This window comes from Hakea prostrata, chromosome 5 (genome assembly GCF_041222555.1).
Source record: "Hakea prostrata isolate BN-2017 chromosome 5, UWA_Hpros_2, whole genome shotgun sequence".
NCBI lineage: Eukaryota > Viridiplantae > Streptophyta > Magnoliopsida > Proteales > Proteaceae > Hakea > Hakea prostrata.
Window position 1 is genome coordinate 52,955,253 of NC_142604.1, and position 24,802 is coordinate 52,980,054.

The 24,802-nt window shown below is 37.3% G+C and overlaps 2 protein-coding genes across 2 annotated transcripts; both read right to left on the bottom strand.

Annotated features, from left to right (window-relative positions):
• Nucleotides 1-5,253: 5,253 nt before the first annotated feature.
• On the bottom strand, nt 5,254-7,997 carry LOC149016496 (ankyrin repeat-containing protein BDA1-like). The gene is made up of 3 exons (XM_089156771.1): nt 7,911-7,997; nt 6,044-6,631; nt 5,254-5,964 (listed from the first exon to the last, which is right to left on the bottom strand). Exons 2-3 carry the CDS (start codon nt 6,626-6,628, stop codon nt 5,254-5,256), a joined length of 1,296 nt encoding a protein of 431 aa, XP_089012897.1. The 5' UTR covers nt 6,629-6,631; nt 7,911-7,997.
• Nucleotides 7,998-19,102: 11,105 nt separating this feature from the next.
• On the bottom strand, nt 19,103-21,234 carry LOC149016497 (ankyrin repeat-containing protein BDA1-like). Its single transcript, XM_089156561.1, has 3 exons — nt 21,144-21,234; nt 19,968-20,555; nt 19,103-19,878 (listed from the first exon to the last, which is right to left on the bottom strand). Exons 2-3 carry the CDS (start codon nt 20,550-20,552, stop codon nt 19,144-19,146), a joined length of 1,320 nt encoding a protein of 439 aa, XP_089012687.1. The 5' UTR covers nt 20,553-20,555; nt 21,144-21,234; the 3' UTR covers nt 19,103-19,143.
• Nucleotides 21,235-24,802: the final 3,568 nt, after the last annotated feature.

Genomic DNA, 24,802 nt, shown 5'->3' on the forward strand with positions numbered 1-24,802 from the left:
GCATATGTACGTAAGGTCACCTGCAGAGAGTTGTGACTGTATGATCAGTCACCTCCCTACTGCAAAACCCAAAGCCGGGTTTTCTAGATCTTTGGGTTTTGCTATATCCATGACCCATCATAGACAACTTAATATTATTTATATAATATTACAGTGCCCCATGGCTTGGTTAGACTAGGGTCTACGGACCACTACCGCAACCACGCCTGACTTGGTCCAGCTCGTTGCATGCCCGTGATCCACACATAGCTCTCTACCAGCATACACCCCACTTAGGAGTTATATATGATTATATAATCATATAATCATTAGCTCCATCCGATGTGGGATTAAACACATATGGTAATCTAAATCACCTAATATACATCCAGAAGAGTCCTATAGAAACAAGAGTCCTAAAACAAAACTAGGGAGATAGAGTTTTAATGATTTTGAAACTTATCTAAATAGTTTATTATATTATATTATATATTTTTAAAACAAAATCTAACAAATAATGACAAGCTTAATAGAAATCATTAATTTGATAAATTTTGTGACGAAAATATCCTCATGTCTTTTGGATTTTTATTACTATTTTAATTTTAATCTACTAAAATAGATACTATCAAAATAAATAAATAAATGAAAAGCCTTACCAAACTAATTCCCTCAAAAAAATAACAGAGTACGAAAATCTGCTCTGCAAGTTCACAATCAAAGCAGGAAGACGAACAGTTTGCTTCAAATCCATCATTGGCTCTTCATTTTGGGGTGTCGAAGCTCAACCCTCAATACAAGTTTTGATCTTCCTCCTAAAACCTTTGTTCAGTTCTGACTTTTTTATTTATTCTTATTTTGTTGTTCAAACCCGATTGTCTACTTAGTTTAAGTAAATTTGCTATATTATGCTATAACCTAAATCACCGGGATCATCTCAATGATGTTTACGATATATTCATTCCCAGTAATTTTTTTTTTCATGCTAAGCTGACGAAGACAGCATAGGCTTGGCCAAGCTGAAACCTTTCAGGCTGGGTTGTCCTACCATCCAATTTCAAATCTTCGCCAACAAAGGGTGCTGGAACCATGTTCCAAAATTCAATGTTGTAGATGGAGTGAAGCTTTTTGTCCATTGAAACTGGGCTATTCTGCCATTATTAATGCTTATTTCTAGAGAGCTTTGGAACCATATAAACTTTGATCGAGAGAACGAACTTGTGAACAATTAGCATGTACATGTCATCTTCCAACAACAATTCTTTTAGTTCTGCAATCTTCCTGGTGTCCAAAATTTAACATTAGGGCACCGATTTGGTGGCTTAGGCAGATTTAGTTTGGAGAATAAGATTGTCAAAACACCAAAATATATTTTAGCATCACACTTCAAAACTTCAAGATCTTGCAAACTGATGCAAATGAGTTGCAGAAGACTACTACATTTTATGAGTGTGACACATCCACGTAGATTATAACCTAAATCCCTAAATCTCCCCAAAACTTCATTGTTTTGCTTGCAAGCGATGGCTCTATTTCTGTCAGTGGCAATACAACAGTGAAGATTTCCCAACAGATATCGGTAGCAATTCTCAGTGGTTTCTCTCTCTCTCTCTCTCTCTCTCTCTCTCTCTCTCTCTCTCTCTCTCTCTCTCTCTCTCTCTCTCTCTCTCTTTTTCCTCTTAAAAGTTGATGTTGATGGTTGCTGTGAAATTATAGGATCGTTTGGTGGGTCAAATAATAAGTTTGAAATTTGAACCAAATAATGTGAGCCCATTCAATTTGAAAGAGAGAAAGTGAGTGAGTTTAAAAAATAGAAACCTAACCAGGAAATTTAAAAATATTGGAAATTTAATCATATGTAAAAGTTTGAATAGGAGAATTATAGTAAAGAAATGACTTGTAAGGTGACCAAGAAACCAAGAAGACAAACTTGGATGTGTTATAACCCTCAGAGAAAATACAGACTAAGTTGACTAAGTTGAATTTTTAAAGTTGAGACGAACAAAATCGAACTAATAGAAAGGTTATCGTATTTTATGACAAGCTCTCGTTTTTTTAATAAACTAATATTAATTTTAATTCAAATTTAATAATTTTTTAAAAAATATTAATGATAAAAATTCCGTAGTTATTCTAGTTGCGATACATACACGAAGCATGTGAGCGGGTGAATTTGGGTCCATTAATTGACCTTTCGGAACCAAAGGGACAGAAAACGAAGAGAAAGAGGCTCTGAAGCGAAACCCTAGTGAGACGCTGCTCTAAGGAAAACCAACGTCACCGTGCTTTGAGGTGGAGAGCCTCCACCTCCACCCCTGTTTCTACTTTCTCGCCTCCTCTCTTCGAGGCCTTCTCTTTTTACTTTCTTTGGTTTATTATTATTATTATTATTTTTGCCATGACCTTTGTTCTCCGGTTGTCTCACGCTCTCTCTGTTATTTCTTCTTCAAGAAAATAGAGAGTAACAGCGAGAGAGAGAAACTGAGAAAGGAGAGGATCGGAGAGAAAGAGGCGAAGAGGAACGAAGCGGAGAGAGGAACAAAGTGGAGAAAGAAACGAAGAGGGTCAGTAGTCTTTGCCGTTGCAGGTCATTCTCAGTGTCTCATTCTCTCCGTCTCTATCTGTTATCTCTTTCTCCCCAACCGGTGGAAGGTTCAAGTTATTAGAAGAAGAAGAAGAAGAAAAAAAAAAGAAAGAAAGAAAGAAAGAAAGAAAGAAAGAAAGAAAGAAAGAAAGAACCCAGGTAGATGCAAGATCTAGTAGTGCATTCCGTAGATTTGTAATTACGCTGGAGCTGGAAGTGTCTCCCGTGGATATGGAAGCTTTGCTGCTGCGAGAGTCTCATGTTGCTGGTCGCCTCGGTGTGACTTCGCCGTGGTTGCCGTTTCCGCCCTTGTGGCGTGTTATCTCTCCGCCCTTGTGATGTGTATTTCTTTTCTTGTGGCGTGTTGCCTCTATGAGCGTTTGTAATGGAGGATATGTATGTCGTATTCCTTGTGCTTAATTGTTGCTGTGGTTATTACAACCATTATTCTAAGGGTTTATTGGGTTCGACCCATTCCTTAGCCTGGATGACCTTGTTTATTGCATGTATGACATTTGGTCAATTTCCATTCCTTGGTTCGGACCTAACCTTGTGTTTTCATGCACTTATCTTTTGTATTTTTTTTCTTTTCTTTGATATGTGTCTGTATTTCTTATCAAGTTCATGAATGAAGTTTTTCGGCTTCTTACAAAAATAAAGAAAAAGAAAAAACCCAAAGGGACAGAGTTCCAATTAAATCCAAATTACCCTTTAGGCCTGTCGGGTACAAGTCACAAGTGGGCCCACGTCTCTGTTCGGTTGTTTAAGAATAAAAACATTTTGGAAACTTGCTTAGTTTCTTCCTTTTGATAGAACTAACAACAATCTGTTAGTTTTCTATAGAAATTAATTTAGATACTTTTAAAAATCATAAGTATTTAATTATATATATATTTTTTAAAATTGGTCTTTAAGCAACAAAATAGAAACTCTTTGAACACTTTCAAGATTGATAATTTTTTTTTTCTCATAAAGTTTTGACTGCATTAGAAAATAAATGAGGAGTAAAACATCACAGAAGTGGCCATAATTAAATAGACTAAAGACATTCGAAATATTAAATAGACTAGAGATAGAATTAGGGCTGCAACTGGGCCGGGCTTTTGCAATCCCAAGCCCAGCCCTATATGGTATAATTTGAGCCCATTCCTGCCCTGGCCCTAGTTCAGGGCCAATGATTATTGTCCCTGGCCCTAAGCCCTACAGGGCCAAGCCAAACCCATTCCCGCCCTAATTGGCCCTAATTGGGCCAGGTCGGGATGGGTTGGCCCCGATTGGCCCTGATTAGCCCTGACTCTGATTGGCCCTGTCCTTGACTGGCCCTGATTGGCCCTGTCCCTGGTCCTGATTGACCTTGTCTTTGTCCCTGATTGGCCCTGTACCTGGCCCTGATTGGTCCAGGCCCTGATTGGCCTTGTCCCAAGCTTTAATTGGCCATATCTTTCGTCGTAAATATCAAATGTAAGACAGGTAGTAATTAAAAAACATTTTAAAGTAATTAAATTCTTAAATTCCAAACTCAGTTCTGGAAAATAAAATAGTAAAGATGTCAACAAATAATCCAAAACTAATATTCAATATGTATTTAACTATTTATATCCATTTAGATTTTAGAGAAATAGAGAAATCCAAATTTCTAGGGTTTTTTAATTTGCTATTCGATGAAAATTATGGTTATTATATGTAAGTTTGAAGGGAAAAAGAAAAAGATTTATCTCAATTCTCAATTAATTTCTAACTTCTCAGACAATGGTCAAACTTCATTCCAAATTTCCAATTTGTCTTTCCCCCAAGTTTCTCTCTCTCTCTCTCTCTCTCTTATTCTGTTTTTTCCTTTGGTTTTTCTCCAGCAGCAAAGAGTTAAAATTATTCATGAAATAGAATAAGTAGAGAGAAGAATTGTAATTAGATTTAGGCATATTTGAAAGTCAAGTCAATTATAAAGAATGTCACACAAACTCTTTTTGTAAACTTAGAAACATCAGAGACTTAAATCAGGGCCAGGATCAGGGTCAGGATCAGGGCTAATATCAGGGCCAGAATCAGGGCCAGGATCAGGGCCAAAATCAGGGCTAGGATCAGGGCTTGGGTTAGGGCCAAAATCAGGGCAAAGATCAGGGCCTAGGTCAGGGCAAAAAATCAGGGACGGGCCGGGATGGGCTGGGCGGGCCAGAGAGTAATCCCAGGCCCGCCCTTGGCCCTAGTTCAGGGCCAGAATATTTTGGCCTAACCCGCCCTTAGGGCCAAAATCTTTAGCCCAAGCCCTATTCGGGTTTAGGGCAGGTCAGGGCCGCCAGGGCCAAACTTGCACCCCTAGATAGAATGGAGGGTCACATTTCAACGAGCTGTAACATGAGAATATAGATGCACACATAGTGAGAACAGGTCACAATGAACAAACCCTAAATTTCCCAGAACCCAAACCGAAATACTGCATTGCAATGGCTAAACTAATGAAGTTGAGTTGGGCAAAACATAAGCCATCAATCTCTACAAGTTGGTTTGAATATACATACAAGAGGTGGATATTAACCTGATCAAGATAGAAATACGCCACGGATTCACTGTTTGCTGATGGAGAGATTCTTTGGAAGAACAAAGACGTATTTTTAATTGAAGCAGGAAAAACTCTGAAGATGACATCGGAGCCCTTTATATATATACATGACATCTCTGTCTCACTCGTACTCTTATCCCTTCCGTCTGCCTTCTTTTCTTTTTTGTAGGAATTCTTGAATAATTGGTGATTCATTCAAAATCAAGCCATTCAGAAAGAGGGCCAAAATCAGAAATGGGAGTAACACATAAAGCCCACCCGACAACATGCAGGTAAGCACCATCCCCATCAGTGCTATTAAAAGTGAAGGACGGTAAGGGAGTGGTGCGAGTTGAAAAAGCAGGGAAGAAGATAAAACAAAACCAATCCCAGTAGATATCATAACCATGCGGAACAAGATTGGGGAAGTAGTAGCCAGAATCGGATCTCCAGCATTGTGATTGTGATTTTGAGCAGCAACAACAGCAGCTGAAGCAGTAGCGTTAGTGTTCTTTGTGTAGTCATCTTGCCAAAAGCCACCGGGAGGGGTGATTACAGTTTGGTAAGTCGCTGTTACAACCAAAACCGCAACTACAAGTAGATCGCTTCGTTCTGGAATTGGATAATCAAAGCCGTAAGTCAAGTATCTACCCAACGCAGCCAAGATTGCAATCGGCGCATCAGTCCTCAGCATCTTTCGGGCTTCACGACGGATGATCTTTTCCATTCTTTCTCGATCTTCTCCCCTATCTGGAAAATGAGATTCTAAGAGATCCAGAGCTGTGAACCCTTCTTTGTTCTTCTCATTGACATTCACAGCATTTCTGACAAAAATGTTCCCCTTCTGTAGCAATAGCTCAACAACCTGCAACAATATCAGAGCTAGCTTGAGACAATAATAAAGAGATGCACGTATTCATGCATCTCGATCATAAGTGTTTTACCTCAATATGTTCTCTTAAAATTGCAAGGTGCAAGACAGTGTTGCCTTCCTGATCTTTCCAGCTTAGAAGATAATGGAAGATGACATGGCAAAACGAGTAAATCTCGTCCACCAATGCCTCAAAGACTCCAATTCGATCATATTTTATGGCGAGATGAAATGCATTCTCCCCCTTAAAAGTTAGATCCTCAATATTCTTTTGTCGACAACGAAATAAATATACCGAAACCTCGATATGTCCATTAACTATCGTGCAATGGAAAGGGGTCCTTCCTTCTCTGCCTTTGATCATACAAAGAGTTTCGTCAAGTGCCATGAGTTGCCTTACAATCTCTAGATGCCCATTGATTGAAGCTAAGTGCATAGGGGTATACCCCTCATGGTTTAGCTCCCTGGCGAATGAAGGCTTCAAATTTGCAATTTCTGCTACAAAAGAGGCATGACCACCTAATACAGCCCAGTGCAATGGAGTATTTTGTAATTCCAAAAATTTTTTCTCATCAGGATTAGATGGACATCTAGCGATTAATGCATACAAAGCATCTATATCTCCCTTTTGAGCCACTTCATTCAATTTCTGATCCATTATCTAGTGCAACATCAACAAAAAGGACAACGGAATCAATATATATATAAACTAAAGAAAATAGAACATTTGCTTGGCTCCCATGATCAGACACTAAGGCCCTTGAACTGCCTAGAAATGACCATTTTGGCTACATGCAAAGTTTGAAATCTCAGATAATCACGAAGCATTGTATGTTTAAGAAAGGTACTTTGAAGCATGGAAAGAAGAAGTATGGCAGATATCGCTCTATTGATTGTGGAAGACTATGAGAGTAGAATAACCAGAAGCATTAAAAAAGAAGGTGGGATTGGGAACAAGCAAGATGAAGATCTCAATTTCTTCTCTCTTCTTTCTCATCGGAGTCTGAGTGAGTCCTCTTGGATCAAGGAAGTCCAAGTGAAATTCGATTTTGCTGAAAGGACTCGTAGTCCTAAATCTGAAGTTAGTCTTGCTGCCATTGACGGTTTCTTCTTGGCTTTTCAGAATTTCATCGATGTTGATGATTTACCTTTCCTTAACTTGTTGTGTACATCTCCCTGCTGTGCACAACAATGCACTTTTCTTCCAAACGGAATGCGATCATTAAATGTTTAATTTTGAAAAAAAAAATCCTCAATACTTTTTAAATTTGTAAGTTTTCTTAGCCACTTGTTTGGCATATAAAGCAGAGAGATGTAGTGCAGAGAAGTGGATGTTTTTCCTATAATGACTTTAATGAAAATATGCTTATATGACCTGAGAAACAATGGTACGTAAAAATGTCATTTACTTTAAATTAGAAAAACATGTCCCTCCCCACCTATTTTTCTCCTAAGTTTCAGTTGACTTTTTTTTTTAATTTCTTCTTTTAAGATCATCATCAGCACTTTAAATTAGAAAAACATTTCCCTCCCCACCTACTTTTCTCCTAAGTTTCAGTTGACTTTTTTTTAATTTCTTCTTTTAAGATCATCATCAGCTTGCATCGCATTTAAAAAGACATTATAAAACTATTTATATCTATTCATTTCTAAACATGTTTTTCATTCCATAATTATCATTAGATAAAAATTATCAAACTCTCTTTCATTTTTTGATAAAGAATGAATGATTGTTTTGATTTCTTTTAAACTAATATGCAAAAAGGAGAATGAAAACCGATAGAAGAAGGCCTTAAGATAGTTAAAATAGAGAAAAAGAAAATCAGCTATTATTCTAATATATTAGAACCTTAAAGATAGACTCATCATTTTATATGTTCAAACTGAAACTCTTTCATAAGCTATAAGGGAATTAAGAAGAGCTGTGTAACAGTACTTACAGTATTTCAAGATTTCACCACTATGTGAGCGGACGATACCCAGTACTCCCAGCACTGTCTCTCTTCCCGCTTGTTCCCTGATTTATCTAATATAAATTTGTCCTCACACGTACCCGTAATACTGGGTTTTATAGATTAAAATTCTCTAGTATGAGTACACTTCCTCCCCTGTAGAAGAAAGGAAGAAATACTTACCTGCCAATGAAGGTAAAGAACAAGATTCCCTCAGCCATGGTGAAAACAATTCTTCGTTCTGTTAAACTTGTGAAGGAACTGATCAAAAAGTATATTCTGATCTTTTCCATTCTGAAGGAAAGGATCAAACTTTTTTTCCTTTTCTAGCTGCTAGCATGAGGGGGACAAAATTGGTTCACTCAGAGAAGGGGTTCTAGGAATCGACATATCCATACTAATTGATCAATTCACATCAATATTTAGGTGACATTAGGTTGATAATAATATACAGATAGATGATAAAATGGAGAAAGAAGTGTGCTTTCGATATCTAACATGGTTCACACACCAATTTGATGTACTACATCCCATATGGGTGAAGATGTAGAAGTTTCACTATGTATTGAAGAAGATTACAATTGATATCTCCAACACTCAATAAACAGTACATGTTTCAAAACCCTAAGCTAAAGCTTAAAGTCGAAATTTCAAATCTCATAGTGACCTTATACAAGAGAACATAGGGGTGTATAAATACTAATTCAAATGGTAAATTAATTGACGAGTAGGTCATGTTGTATGGTACTACTTCCATCACATATCTCAGAAAAATAGGTCATTGGATCATCACCAAAATATGTCAAAAAGATTCAATCTTCGAATCGGATATAAGAATTTGGTTTACACGTAGCAATACACACATCAGACCTCCAACTTGTGTTGGTCACCAAACCGGGTGCGCATTTCCATTCATAAGCTCCCATTTGTTAGATCATTCAATCAAGTTTTATTTACTTGAGCCAAGAGTCCAAGAGCTCCTAGAGAATCAATAAGGAACTTAAATTATTAAAACATTGAAACTCTTCCCCACCGGTCTTCACATCAGCATGGAATACACATACACTTTAAAGATGTCGTTTGGCAATCTTCTTTGACACACTTCTCTTTTCTTTAGTCTCACAAAAGTGGTTCTCCAATCTTCGTCCACAATTGATGCTTCAACACTGCATGCTTTAGGTCAAATGAGCTTGGTTTAAACTTTAAATCTTTCATTGAGATGCTTGGTTGATGATTCCTTCTTGTACTAGAGTTAATGTAACAAAATTTCTTTTGATTGAGTTTTCAAGGGAGGAATCATGGGTGTTGCCACTGAAGAGGAATAATTAAGAATATTGATCATTCAAATCTTGGAGGAACTAGATTCCTTATACAATTCAACACTGGATGATCATCAGGAGAGTTTTGTCTGCATTTTAATTGTTATGAATGACACAAATTTTTGTAACTGATTTTGAAGATGGACTTCCATCAACATATTTTGGTTGGTGACCCAAATAACCTGATTTAGTGATTTACGAAATATGTAAATGGAAGAAGAAGACTTGGGTTGACCTGTTTACGTGTTAAAATTCTATGAATATGTATCTTCTGCTCTCTTATGAAGTCATTGTGAGGTTTGAAAATTTTCCCTTGGGTTTTGGGTAAGAGTATTTGAACACTATTTTGGCAATTAGTGGAAAGATCTCCATTGTAATCTTCTTCCGACATAGTGGATATTCTTCATTACTGGTGGCTATAGTACACCATATTGATATGTGAACCACGGTAAATATTTGTGTTCTTCATTATGTTTCTATTTTTGTATGTGATTTTGGTGTTTATTCTTACATCAACCTTTAAAATTAGGTCTGTGGTAGTTCCAAATATGAAGTTCAGATAATAAGATCTCAAAAAATAATTGATCATGAGCTTTCAAATATGTTCCTAACATGCATTGGAGGCCAAGGTGAGAAAGCATAAAAATCTGCTGGATTATATTCAATTGAAAATGATACAAAGAAATTAAGCAGTAATGCATGCATGTATGAAACTCAGTTAAAGAGTCCTAAACCCTTCCACATCTGCCAAGTAACAAAAGCTGCCTGCAGATCCTTTTCATCCAATTTGCAGTCAGAGTCCAAAGATGCGTATCAAAACAAATGGAAGCCATATCATGAGACCATTGAAGACTACTTCAAATTTACCTCTTGCTTCATTGAAAAAAAATCGGTGCTGGCAATTTATAAGTAATCGCCAAAAACATTTGAACTATTAGAAGAGGACCACGAAAAAGAAATCCTGCTGTGAGATTGTTAGAGATAATGACTCCAGCTGTCATTTGTAAAGTACAGATATACTTTAGGTATTGTATCTTGTATAAATACCTTTACCCATTCTAAATACAATCATCTGATTTTAGACTTTCTACATGGTATCGAAGCTGTTTAGGGCAAACGTCCTTTCTTGTTTTTTGGTTTCTTTAAGCATTTTTCACCGGTAACTATGGCTTTTCCTGGTGTTAATCACGCTTCCGTCACTGATAATCAAGCTGCTACCGCCGATAATCCACCATTTTTTGCTGCAAATCAAGCATCTGATGCACTAAATCGTGCTGCTACTTTTTCTTCTTTTTCTTCATCTTCTTCGGTTGCTCCATCTCTTGTGACATTAAACTTTGGAGGTGGTTTACCTATCAAGCTTACCTCTACTAATTTTCTCATTTGGAAGGCTCAATTTCTTCCATATCTCAGAGGTTATGCTTTGATTGGGTATATTGATGGATCGTTTCCTCGTCCAAGCTCTGATAGTGTTCTTGGCGCTGTTTCTTCCTCACAGTGGGATCGACAGGATCAACTAATTCTGGGTTGGTTGCTCTCGTCTCTTTCTGAGTCGATTCTTCCCCACGTTGTTCAGGCTGTAACCTCGTCACAAGCCTGGGGTATTCTTAATCGTATATTTGCTTCTTCTTCAAAGGCTAGGATTCTTGATTTGAAGGATCGGTTGTTTCATGTTCAGAGGGGAACGAATTCTGTTTCCGATTATCTACTTGAGATTCGTTCTCTTGCTGATGCTTTGGCTGCAGCGGGTTCCTCTGTTTCTAATGATGATTTGGTTTTGTCTACACTTCGAGGATTAGGCTCTGAGTTTCAAGATTTTTCTACCTCTGTTCGGCTACGGGCAGATTTGTTTTCTTTTGATGATCTTTCAGGTCATCTAATCACTCAGGAGCTGCATATGAGACAGTCATCGTCTGCTTCGGTTGATCCGATTATTACAGCCAATCTTGCGACTCAGTCTTCTCAGATTGGTACTCGGTCTCGCCTAAATTCTCAGAATACTGGTTATATGAGGTCTCCTCAGACAAATGTTTCAAATGGCAGAAGTGGTAACTATCGCAGAGGCTGGAATCGGAGAGGTGGTAGATCTCAAAATGGTTCTTGGAATAATCGGTCCAGGAATTTTTCTGATCGCAATAGTGATTCTGCTTCTCGTGAGTCTCGATCTACTGAGGTTTCTCCCTCTTTCTTGCACGAGTCTCGAGTTGTTTGTCAGCTATGTGATGCGCCTGGGCATAAATGCAAGAATTGTCCACAGAGATTCAATCATGCCTTTGTTGGTAAGATCTTTTGTTCCTCTGTAGCTTCTTCTTCTCAGAGGATTTTTGATAATTCGATATGGGTTCTTGATTCAGGATCTAATAGTCATTTGACTGCAGATTTGGCAAATTTGAGTGTGCATGAACCTTATTCTGGTAATGATAGGGTGTTTGTTGGCAATGGTAATTCTCTTTTCATCTCTCATATTGGTACTGCTACTGCTTCTAGTTCTGAGAAGAGTTTTGTTCTTACTGATGTGTTATGTGTGCCTGATGTTAAGTGCAATTTGTTGTCAATATCTCGGTTTGCAAAGGATAATTGTGCTTATTTTGAATTTTGTTCTCGTTTCTTTCATGTTAAGGATCTGCAGACTCACAGAGTCTTGTTGAAGGGGATGTGTACTAATGGGCTCTACACTGTTTCATTTTCTGTTGCTTCTGTTTCTTCCAAGCAAAGTGATGTAAACTCTGTAATTTGTCATCATACTAGTGTGATGTCTGATAGGAATTTAGTGGATTGTAATTCTTCTGTTGCACTAGTTACATCTGTGGTTGATTGGCATAGATGTCTTGGACATCCAGCTCCACAGCGAACTAAGTTTGTTCTTCAACAAATTGGAGTTAGTTCTTCTTCACTGCCAACTTGTGAAGCTTGCAAATGCTCACATAGTCATCGACTTCCCTTTTCTTCTTCTGTATCTTCAAGTAGAGCACCCTTAGATATCATACATAGTGATCTTTGGGGTCCTGCACCTGTTGAATCTTATGATGGTTTCAGATATTATGCAGTTTTTGTTGATCAATTTTCCAAGTATACTTGGTTGTATCCAATGAAGACTAAATCTGATCTTTCAGATGTGTTTGTAAGGTTCAAATCTTTAGTAGAGAATTATTTTTCAACTCATATTTGTTCTCTTCAAACTGATGGTGGTACAGAATATCTGCCTCTGCTTAAGCTTCTTGCGAAAAGTGGAATAACACATAGGTTGTCATGTCCATACACTCCGTCTCAGAATGGTACTGCAGAGAGAAAGCATCGTCATGTTCTTGAATCTGGTTTGGCACTATTATTTCAAGCTGGAATGCCTCAAATATTTTGGTCTGCTGCAGTTCGTACATCTGTTTATCTTTTAAATCGGATTCCAGTAGCTGCTTTGAAATTTAAATCTCCTCTTGAGGTTTTGTTTGGTAATTCACCTAATTATACAAGTCTTCGAGTATTTGGATGTCTCTGTTTTCCATGGCTTAGACCTTATGCAGCTTCCAAATTACATCCTAGATCCAAGGCTTGTGTTTTTCTAGGATATCCCACTTCTTACAAAGGTTATTGTTGTTATGATCCGACAACTGGCAAGACGTTCATTTCAAGACATGTTGAGTTTGATGAGGGCTGCTTTCCATATGGTGTTGCTGGGACTACATCTTCACTTTCATCTGTTTCAGCTTGGTTTGATTTGTCTCAGTCATCAGATTACTCTTCATCAGTTGTAGGGATGAGTTCTTCAAATTGTACTTGTAGTTCTCATACTCAAAATAATGAAATTACCCCTCCCCCTCTGTTGAGTGGATCATGTTTTGAGTCTCAGCCTGCAAGGACTACTTCTCAGTCCTCCAGAGTGTTAGATTGTTGTTCTAATTTGCCTCCAAATTCTGTTGATAATATCAGCAGCCAAGTAGCTTCAGGTCCAGTTGTTAATCTGAGAAGTCCATTGGATCAAGGCCCATCTAATGACATAAGAGGACAAGTATTTCCTCATCCAACTACTGTTTTAAGAGGCCCAGTCCCTCATGGCTCAACTGTTGCCTTATGTGATCATCCTATTCATGATTCAATTGTTAACATAAGAGCTTCCGGTTCTCTTTTGCAAAATGGTCCCTCTACTGCGGTTACTAGTTCTTCTTTGGATCAATCCACTTCTGGAGTTGCTTTATCCCCAAATCAGTTTTCTCATCATTCAATGACTACACGGTCCAAATCCGGTATTCAAAAACCCCAACTAAGGTTGAATTTATCTAGCACTGTTGATGATGAGTTACCCTCTTGTTTTTCTAAAGCTGTTTTGTCTCCACATTGGCGAAAAGCAATGCAAGAAGAATATAATGCGTTGATAGACAATGGTACTTGGGAATTAGTTTCCGCTTCACCAACACAAAATGTGATAGGCTGCAAATGGGTTTTTAGAATTAAAAGAAAACCTGATGGGAGTATTGATCGTTATAAAGCTCGGCTTGTTGCTAAAGGCTTTCATCAACGGCCAGGATTTGAGTTTGGTGATACATTTAGTCCTGTCGTCAAACATACAACTATCAGGCTTATTCTCTCTATTGCTCTTGCCAAAAATTGGCCTATTAGACAGCTTGATGTCTCAAATGCTTTCTTGCATGGGGACTTAGAAGAAAATGTTTTTATGCATCAACCTTCTGGTTTTGTTGACTCAGTTAAACCAAATTATGTGTGTCATCTACGCAAGTCTTTATATGGACTCAAGCAAGCACCGCGTGCCTGGTATACGAAGTTGGCATCTTTTCTTTTATCTCAAGGATTTGTGGGCTCTAAAACTGATACCTCTTTGTTCCTTTATCATACCTCCAAGGTTACCTTATATGTCTTGGTATATGTTGATGATATATTGGTAACAGGAAGTAATTTGGGTATTATTAGTTCTCTCATCAAAGCTCTCTCCACTGCCTTTGCTATTAAGGATTTGGGTAACTTGAATTATTTCTTGGGAATTGAAGCCACTAGGACTGCTGAAGGGTTATTTTTATCTCAGCACAAGTATATTCTGGACTTACTATCTCAAGCCAATATGAGTACTGCTAAGCCAGTTTCTACACCTATGGCTTCTCAAGTTCCTCTTTCTCTACATGATGGAATCTTATTACCTGATGGAACTGAATTTCGTCGTGTGGTTGGTGCATTGCAATATTTGTCGAACACTTGTCCTGATATTGGATATGCTGTGAGTCGAGTTGCTCAATATATGCATAGTCCAACTGATGTCCACTGGAGTGCTGTCAAGCGTATACTTCGTTATTTACGTGGTACCTCCTCCATGGGTCTCTTCTTCTCCAGTACATCTTCTTTGTCTCTTAGTGCTTATTGTGATGCTGATTGGGCTGGTAATACGGATGATCGTCGTTCCACTACTGGTTTTTGTATTTTTCTTGGGAATCATCTCATTTCTTGGGGTTCTAAAAAGCAGCGTACTGTTGCTCGTTCTTCCACTGAAGCTGAGTATCGTGCCATAGCTTCTACTGCTGCTGAACTCATTTGGATTCGTTCTTTACTTGGAGAAATACATGCTTTTCTACCTAAAGCTCCTGAGATCTGGTGTGACAACATTGGGGCTACATACATGACAGCTAATCCTATATTTCATGCTCGGACTAAGCATCTGGAGATCGACTTTCATTTTGTTCGAGATTTAGTCTCCTCTCGACAGCTGTTTGTTCGGTATATCTCTACTTTGGACCAGCTCGCAGATTGTCTTACTAAGAGTCTTCCTCGTGGTCGTTTTGATTTACTCCGTAACAAGCTTACGGTTATAGATCCGCTAAGCTTGAGGGGGCATGTTAGAGATAATGACTCCAGCTGTCATTTGTAAAGTACAGATATACTTTAGGTATAGTATCTTGTATAAATACCTTTACCCATTCTAAATACAATCATCTGATTTTAGACTTTCTACGAGATTAAAAACTAGGACCAGAAGATACTATGAAGCCAGCATAATTTAAAGCCATAAATAAATAATAAATAGTTAAAGGAGAGAAGTTGCCCAAATCGCATTTCCTGCATAGTGTGATGATTTTGGATCACTGGGGCGTTTGCTGTCATAGTCATCTTGCTAAAACCCACCTGGAGGGGTAATTCCAGTCTGGTAGGTGGATGTGACAATGAAGGCAACCACTACAGGTAGAACATTTCTTGCCAAGTGCAGTATTTGGATCAACGCTGAAACTCAAGTGTTTGAGCACTGGACTCGCACCAGAAACACAAACCCATTTTGAAAGAATCCTTGGTGATTCTCTCCAACTGTCATCATGGCCACCTTTGGCTCCAATCCCATGAAGCATCCTTTGTACTCATTTCCTGCTCTTCTCCCCGTGGAAACTCGACCAAGAAATCCAAGCTGTGTACCCATCTTTGTTCTTAATTTACAGTCACCTGCACTGCGTTTCTAACAAGAATTAAGGTTGCAGTGATATAGCAATAGCTCGATTGCCTGTTTTAATGGAAACTGACGGGAGTGTTAAAAAGCACACCAAGAAATCAAGAATTTAAACAGAACAAAAATGAAACACAGATTTAACGTTTTTATTAGGGCCCAAACCATTGAGAACATGCAGACAAATGTCATCATTTGAAATAGTCCTACCGGCAGCTGTGAGGAGAGAGAGATGCGTGTGAGAGAGAGAGAGAATGCAAGAGACCAATATTTACGTGGTTCAGTTGAATTCAACCTATGTCCACGGAAGAGTTTCTGATATTTTCCACTATGTTGAGAGTTGTGTACATGGCTTCTTTATATAGAAATAGAGTTCTTGCTCATCAATGTTTTAGGACTCTTGTAGTTGTGATCTTCTAGATTCCCCGAGTTACATTTACATAAAATATTGACCAGGGTTTTGTAACAATTGTAACTTGTATCAAACTCTTCTTTGGGTTGGTTACAGTCTTTGTGAGTACCAATTGTAGAAACCTTCTTGAGTGTAGTGGCTGGTGTTTGATTCTCTCTCTCTCTCTCTCTCTCTAAATGGACATCTATTAACCATTCGACAGAACAACATCACAAATTTTTTTTTACCCATACGTGGTAAAGGGGTTGATCCGGTCCTACCATACCATATAGAGGAGGCTACTCCCTGGCCCACAACCCCGCCATAAATCGAGAATAGTAATGGGCTTAGCTCTCTGCTTCCACTATATATCTTCAGAATTGGGTCATTTAGGTCGCCCATCAAAATATGTTAGTACAAGTCCATCTTCGAAGTTGGGTATAAGAATAAAATGAAGCATAATTAATTACAAGTGTCATAGGATACCTTGGAAAAAACCGATTATTTCTTGGTGCCTTTATGTCCTTTTTGTCTTCTATTATATTTGGAGAAGCATAAATGAAGTGTTATTGGCAGGTAAAAATTTGTAGAAAATTTCTATTGGTTAAAAGATCTCAAGGTTTCCCCACCCCACATTGAAAACCAATTTGATTGCTGTGACGAACATGAAAAACCCCCAATTGCCTCTCATTAATTGGGAATTGCTAAGGAAAGGAACTCTGGTCATTGCAGGATATACAAAGTAGAATGAGCTCAAGAATGGAAGTGTTTGACTTGCTACAGCGACCTCAAGCGGTAGGAATGGGATGTTTTGAGTCTCTCTTAAAAGCTGTTTTGAATGGTCTTGTAGATGAACGGAAGTTTAGCAATATTTTAGGTTTTCAAATAGATGATGTTTGGACTAATTATCATGAATTGCTGTCCTTATTCCTAGACCTAATGGACTATCTAGCTAGGAATACAATAGATATCAAGTATGGTAGTTGCCCTCAAAACTTATGTATTAATTTAACCAAACATTCCCTGTACTCAAGTATCCTGATTGAGGTCTCTCTTTTAATTCTAGTTTTCTTTGCATTAAGAAAAGAAAAGAAAAAAGAAGTGTTATAGGATACAAAATGAACATCATTATTTTGGTGTTCTTTAAGAAGCAAGACAGTGTTACCTTCCTGGTCTTGGTAACTTTAAAGGGCATGCTGCCAGTGACTCCGAAGGCAGTTCACCAAAGCTTTGAAGGCTTCAATTTGATCATACTTCAAAGCGAGAAGAAATGCAGTCTCCTTCATAAGAGTCAGGTCTGTAATACAACTAGGGCAACTGGAGAGCAATTCTTTCACAACATCGATGTGTCCAGCCATAGTTGCACAATGAAGAGGAGTTCTTTTTTTTCTTTCTACCCTTTGAGATTACAAATGTTATTGTCTATCTTCAAGAGTTCCTTCACAGTGTCTAGATGCTGGCCCCATTTGCAGAAGCCAAGTGTAGAGGATTAAACCCATTTGGTTTAGCTTCATAGTGAATGAAGGCATCAGATTTGCAATTTCTATGGCGAAAGAGGTATGACCAGCTAATACAGACAAGTGTAATGGAGTATTAATGAAGCGAATACCATTAATTTCATCAAGAATAGATGGATATTTGTTAATTGATGCGTACAGAGGTTCTATATCTCCATTCTGAGCCACTTTCAATCAATTCCTGATCCATTAGATGACAATAAACACTCCCTTTTCTCCTTTCCTAGGTGTAGTTGAAAACCCAAGATGCTCAACAACCTATTTTTGCCCTAGATGGAACACACAAAATTTTTTATGCACATGAAAACTAGCAGATCGAACATCAACAATTAGAAATATGAAATTGATGCATAGAAGAGTGAAGCTTTCAAATTATAAACTACGAGCTAAGAGGAAGAGAAGTGTAGAAGGCTTACGCTACCTTCCATTTCCAGCACCATGTGGGGGCAAACTGAGAGAGGTCATGGTGATGGGTGTTATAGAGTTTAACTATAGCATGCATGAGGTCACTTTTACCAGGATCTATTTCCCTTTTTGGTGAAAGGATGAGCTGCTTTGGTTGCCAAGAAATATAAATATTTTGATAAAAATTGAAATTCATTTTTCAGGAAAAAAAATTTAGATGTTTGATTCTTAGGGTATTAATCTTCCTAGATTAAATAATTTTCATATTTCAAATGAAATGTAATTTTAATTTATTTTTATAATAAAAAGAAATCCCTAGAATCTCAATCCTGCATTCACCTTTGCCTTGCACTTTGAGTGCTTGCAATTAAGATTATCAAATGACAAGATCATCCATGTGTTCTTGGAGGAAGAACAGATAGACATGAATGTACATGTTTTCAATGTATTCATTGATACATATGCGAAGTGTCAGTCCATTGACAAGACTTGTAATCTCAGGATTTCACTTCTACTATAAAAACTCTAAACATTTGGACATTCACAAAAATCACGTCGACCAAATAGTTTTTTAGGATGAATTCACAAATTTCATTCCACAACCAAACAGTTAATTTTATGAATTATGACTCCATAGATTTGAAGTCTTTAGATATTTGAAATCTCCAGACTCATGTAACCAAACAGACCCTTATGTTCAAATAGAAAGTTAGAAACTCTCTCACAAGCTATAAGGGAATTAAAAAGAGTTGTGTAAACACCTACAGTTTTTAAAGATTTCACCATTAGCTATGAGAGCTGATGAACAAACCCTAACTTCCCCAGAACCCAAACCCATAAGGCTGAAACGAAATACTGCATTGCAATGGCTAAACTAATGAAGTTGAGTTGGACAAAACATAAGTCATCAATCTCAACAAGTTGGTTTGAATATATATTCAAGAGGTGGATATAAACCTGACCAAGATAGAAATACGCCATGGATTTCACTGTTTGCTGATGGAGAGATTCTTTGGAAAGATCAAAGCTCTGAACCTTTGATGAGGGCACAGATTATCGAAGGTTTTGGGCTAAAATTTGGTACTGCAGATGACATCGGAGCCCTTTATATATATATATATACGTACATCAATACATGACATCTCTGTCTCCCTCGTACTCATATTCCTTTCGTCTGCGCGCTAATTTTCTTTTGTTTTCTTTTGTGTAGGAAATCTTGAATAACTGGTGATTGACTCAAAATCAAGCGACTCAGAAAGAGGCCCAAAATCAGAAACGAGAGTGACACATAAAGGCCACCCCACAACATGCAGGTAAGCACCATCCCCATCAGTGCTATTAAAAGTGAAAAACGATGAGGGAATGGTGCGAGTTGAAAAAGCAGGAGCGAAGATAAAACAAAACCAATCCCACTAGATATCATAACTATGTGGAACAAGATTGGAGAAGTAGTAGCCAGAATCGGATCTCCAGCATTGTGATTGTGATTTTGAGCAGCAACAACAGCAGCAACAGCAGCTGAAGTAGTAGCGTTAGTGTTCTTTGTGTTGTCATCTTGCCAAAAGCCACCGGGAGGGGTGATTACAGTTTGGTAAGTCGCTGTTACAACCAAAACCGCAACTACAAGTAGATCGCTTCGTTCTGGAATTGGATAGTCTGGGCCGTAAATCAAGTATCTACCCAACGCGGCCAAGAATGCTATCGTCGCATCAGTCCTTAGCATCTTTTGGGCTTCACGAAGGATGATCCTTTCTACTCTATCTCGATCTTCTTCCCTATCTGGAAAATGAGATTGTAAGAGATTCAGAGCTGTCAACCCTTCTTTGTTCTTCGCATTGACTTTGACAGCATTTCTGACTAAAATGTTCCCCTTCAGTAGCAATAGCTCAACCACCTACAAAAATATCAGAGCTAGCTTGAGACTATATTAAAGAGATACATGCATGCATGCATGATGGAAAATTGAATAACATCTACGTTTACCTCACGATGTCCTCTTATAATTGCCAGGTGCAACACAGTGTTGCCTTCCTGATCTTCGCAGCTTAGAAGATATTTGAAGATGAAAAGGGAAAACGTACAAATCTTGTCTACCAGTGCCTCAAAGACGTCAATTCGATCATATTTTATGGCGAGATGAAATGCATTCTCCCCCTTAAAAGTTCGCACCTCGATATTCCTATGTTCAGAACTAAATAAGTACATCAAAACATCTTTATGACCATTAATTATCGCGCAATGGAAAGGGCTTCTTCCTTCTCTGCCTTTGATCATACAAAGAGTATTGTCAAGTGCCATGAGTTGCCTTACCATATGTAGATGCCCCTTGATTGAAGCCAAGTGCAAAGGGGTATACCCTTCATGGTTTAGCCTTTTGGTGAAGGAAGGCTTCAAATTTGCAATTTCTGATACAAAGGTGGCATGACCACCCAATACAGCCCAGTGTAATGGAGTATTTTGGAATTCCATAAAATTTTTCTCATCAAGAATAGATGGACATCTAGCAAGTAATGCATACAGAGCGTCTATATCTCCCTTTTGAGCCACTCCAATCAATTCCTGATCCATTATCTAATGCAACATCAACAAAAAGGACAACGAAATCAATAGCTAAACTATAGAAAATAGCTAGAAAATTTGCATGGCTCCCATGGTCAGACACATAAGGCCCTTGACCTGCCTCGAAATGACCATTTTGGCTACATGTAAAGTTAGAAATCTCAGATAATCTCAAAGCATTGTATGTCTAAGAAAGAGAGCTACACAAGGTGCCGGCAACTAAGACTTGTTCCCCCTCTCTCTCTTCTGTTTTAAGATCATCACTAGTTTGCATTCCATTTAAAAAGACATGATAAAACTATTTATATCTATTTATTTATTAAAACTAATTTTCATTTCATAATTTACTTTGAATAAAAAATAACTAAACTACTTTTTATTTTTTTTTATCGAAATTCTTGTCTTGAACTCTTTTAAATGCAAAAAATTAGAGAATGAAAACTGATACAAAATGGCCTTCAGATAGTGAAATAAAGAAAAGAAAATCAGCTGAGGTTCCAATATATTAGGACGTTAAAGATGGCCTCATTATATTGATTGTTCAAACTGAAACTCTCTCATAAACTATAACGGAATTAAGAAGAGTTGTGTAAGACTTACACTATTTCAAGCTTTCTGGAAACTATGATTTACACGAGTACTCCCAGCACTGTCTCTCTTCGCACTTCTTCCCTGATTTGTCTAATATGACTATGTCCTCACAAGTAGCTGTAATACTGGGTTTTATAGGTTTTAATTCTCTAGTATGAGGACACTTCCTCCCAGGTAGAAGGAAGGAAGAAATACTTGTCTGCCAGTGAAGGTAAAGAACAAGATTCCCTCAGCCATGATGAAAACAATTCTTCCTTCTGTTATACATGTGAATGAGCTTTAAAAATTATATTCTCTTTTCTATTCTGAAGGAAAGGATCAAACTTGTCTTCCTTTTCTTTTACTGCTGATGGAAAGTACTCAGATTTCCCGCATGCTACTAGCATGAGGGAAAAAATTGGTTCACTCAGAGAAGGGGTTCTAGGAATCGACATATGTATACTTATTGACGAACATCAATATTTAGGTGATATTAGGTTACGATAGTATATGGATAGATAATAAAACGGAGAAAGAAGTGTGCTTACAATTAGAGTGGAACTAGGATTCAACATTAGAGGGGGGCGAAAAATGAAGTTCAGATCACCTCCCCGTTGGGGGAACACTAATGTTTTTTCACCGCACATATTGTATGAGTCCATGTAGGGCTCATTGGGTGTCTACCTCTGAATTATTTTATCATATTAATATGTAGACCCATATATATTGTTGGGCCTAGACATATTCAAAAAAAAGTAAATTATTAATAATGAAATTTTTTTCTTGACAAAATATAGTTAAATTAATGCAACAAGGAATATATATATAAAGACATATGATTGAGGAGTTACTTTCTAACTAGGAATGACATTTATATTCCTACAAAAAAAAAATTATATCAATTTTTTTATATTTAAAAATTATTCTCAATATGGGGGGGGGGATTAGTGATATTTCACATATGAGAAGAAAAAGAAAGAAAAATTAAAGGAACTGATCAAACTTTTTCAAAAAATGGGGAGGGGGCCATGGCTCCCTCTAGCCCCAACGTAGGTCCGCCTTTGCTTTCAATATCTAACATGGTTTACACATCAATTTGATGTACTATGTCCATATGGGTGAATAAGTAGAAGTTTCACTATGTACAAAAGAAGATTACAATCGAAACCTCCAATAGACAATGAATGGCACGTGTTACGCTTAGCTAAAACTCTTAAATCGAAATTTCAAAATCTCACAATGACTTTATACAAGAGAACATGGAGGTGTATAAATAATAACTTAAATAATAAATTGATCGACTGTAGATCATGTTGTATGGTACTACTTCCATCACATATCTGAGCAAATCATATACACATGAGACCTCCAACTTTTGTTGGTTCTCAAATCAGATGTTTATTTCTATCCATGAGCTCCCATTTGAAGGATCATTTAATCAAGGTTTGTTTACTTGAGCCTATATCCGTAGGGTCCAAGAGTTCCTGGAAAGTCAATAAAGAACTTAAATTATTAAAAGAGAATGAAAGCTGATGCAGATTGCCCTTAAGATAGTGAAACAAAGAAAAAGAAAATCAGTTGTTATTCCAATATATTAGGACCTTTAAAGATAGCCTCATTATTTTACATGTTCAAACAAAAACTCTCTCATAAGATATAAAGATTGAATTAAAAAGAGTTCTGTAAAGACTTACAGTATTTTAAGATTTCACCACTATGAGAGCTGATGATACCCAATACTCCCAGCACTTGTCTCTCTTCCCACTTCTTCCCTGATTTGTCTAATATAAATTGGTCCTCACAGGTACCTGTAATACTGGGTTTTATAGATTTTAGTTGTCTAGGATGAGGTCACAAGGAAGAAATGCTTACCTGCCAATGAAGGTAAAGAAACAAGATTTCCTCTGCCACGGAGGAAAAAAGTTCTTCTTTCGGCTCTACTTGTGAAGAAATGACCACAAATTCTATTCCTTCTCTTTTCTACTCTGAAGGAAAGAATCAAAATTTTCTTCTTTTCCTACTGCCGATGGATGAAGCTGTAAAAGTTTTGCCACGTATAGAAGAAGATTACAGTCAGGATTTCTCAACACTCAATAAACGGTGATACAGACTCTTAACAAAAACTCTAAGCTGAAAATCTCAAATCTTACGGTGACTTTATACAAGAGAACATAAAGGCATATAAATAATAATTCAAACGGGAGAATGGATCCAACAAATAATTCATGTTGTATGCTATTTTTTCCATCACATATTTCAGCAGAACAGGTCATCGGATCATCAACAAAATATGTTGAACAGATTCAATCTTTGAATTGGATACAAGAATTTGGTTCAGACATAACAATATACACATGAGACCTCCTACTTGTGTTGGTCATCAAACCAGGTGGGTATTTCCATCTATAAGCTCCAATTTGTAAGATCATTCAATCAATTGGTTTATTTACTTGAGCCAAAACCCCTAGGGTCGAAGAGTTCCCAGAGAATCAATAAAGAACTTAAATTATTAAAACATTGAAAATATTCCCCACCAGTCTTCACATCAGCATGGAATACACTTTAAAGATGACCTTTGCCAATCTTCTTTGACGCACTTCTGCTTTAGGTCAAATGAGCTTGGATTAAACTTTATATCTTTCATTGAGATGCATGCTTGGTTGATGATTCCTTCCATTTTCTTGTACTAGAGTTAATGTTACAAAAGTTCCTTGATTGAGTTTTCAGGGGAGGAATCATGGGTGTTGGCAGTGAAGAGGAACAAGAAGATTGATCATTCAAATCCTAGGAGGAACTCGGTTGCTTATATAATTCAACATAGGTTGATCATCAGAAGAGTTTTATTTGTATTTTAAATGTTATGTATGATTGAATTCTTGTACCTAACTTTGAAGATAAACCTGCACCAACATAACTTGGTGGACAAATTGAATAAACCGATTTGTGAGATTTGCGATGGAGCTAAAGGGATTGGTCCACTTGTTTACGCAATTAAAATTCAATAAATAAGTACCTATTTGTATTCTTTTCTAAAGTCATTGTGGCATTTCAGATTTTCACCTTAGTGTTTTGGTGAAAGCTTTTGTAATGCGGTTTTGATTGAAAAATCTCCAGTGTAATATTTTTCTTATATAGTGAAAGTTCTTCTTTGTAGATGTAACACATCGTATTGGTATGTGAATCACTTTAAATCTCTATGTACCGTCAATTTGTTCCTCTTTTTGTTTGGAATTTCTAAGTGTTCTTCTAACATCACTCTTAAAAATTAGGTCAATGGTAGTTCCCTGCAATATGAAGTTCGGACAAAGATCGCAGAAAGTATTATACATGAGCTTTAAAATATGTTCCTAAAATGTATTCGAGGCTTTAGATGAGAGATTGTAAAACTGAATTCTTTTATCTAGAAACTCTGGACTTTATTTAGTTAATAATGGTGCAATCAAATTAAGCAGTAACGCATGAATGTGTGAAACTCGGTTAAAAGCCACCAAACTCTTCCACATCTGCCTCTGCCTGCAGATCCTTCTCATCCAATTCGCTGTCAAAGCCCAAAAAATCAGTATCAAAACAAATGGAAGCCATGTCATGAGACCATTGAAGACTACTTGAAATTTACCACTTGCTTCAGTGAAAAATATTGGTGCTGACAATATATAAGTAATTAATTGCCATAAACATTTGAGCTATTA

Bases quoted from the DNA above. Each gene is read 5' to 3' on its own strand.
- LOC149016496 (XM_089156771.1), bottom strand. From the start codon at position 6,628: ATGGATCAGAAATTGAATGAAGTGGCTCAAAAGGGAGATATAGATGCT. The intron at 5,965-6,043 runs GTAAAACACTTA...ATATTGTTGCAG, and splicing joins TTTTAAGAGAACATATTGAG to GTTGTTGAGCTATTGCTACA.
- LOC149016497 (XM_089156561.1), bottom strand. From the start codon at position 20,552: ATGGATCAGGAATTGATTGGAGTGGCTCAAAAGGGAGATATAGACGCT. The intron at 19,879-19,967 runs GTAAACGTAGAT...ATATTTTTGTAG, and splicing joins TTATAAGAGGACATCGTGAG to GTGGTTGAGCTATTGCTACT.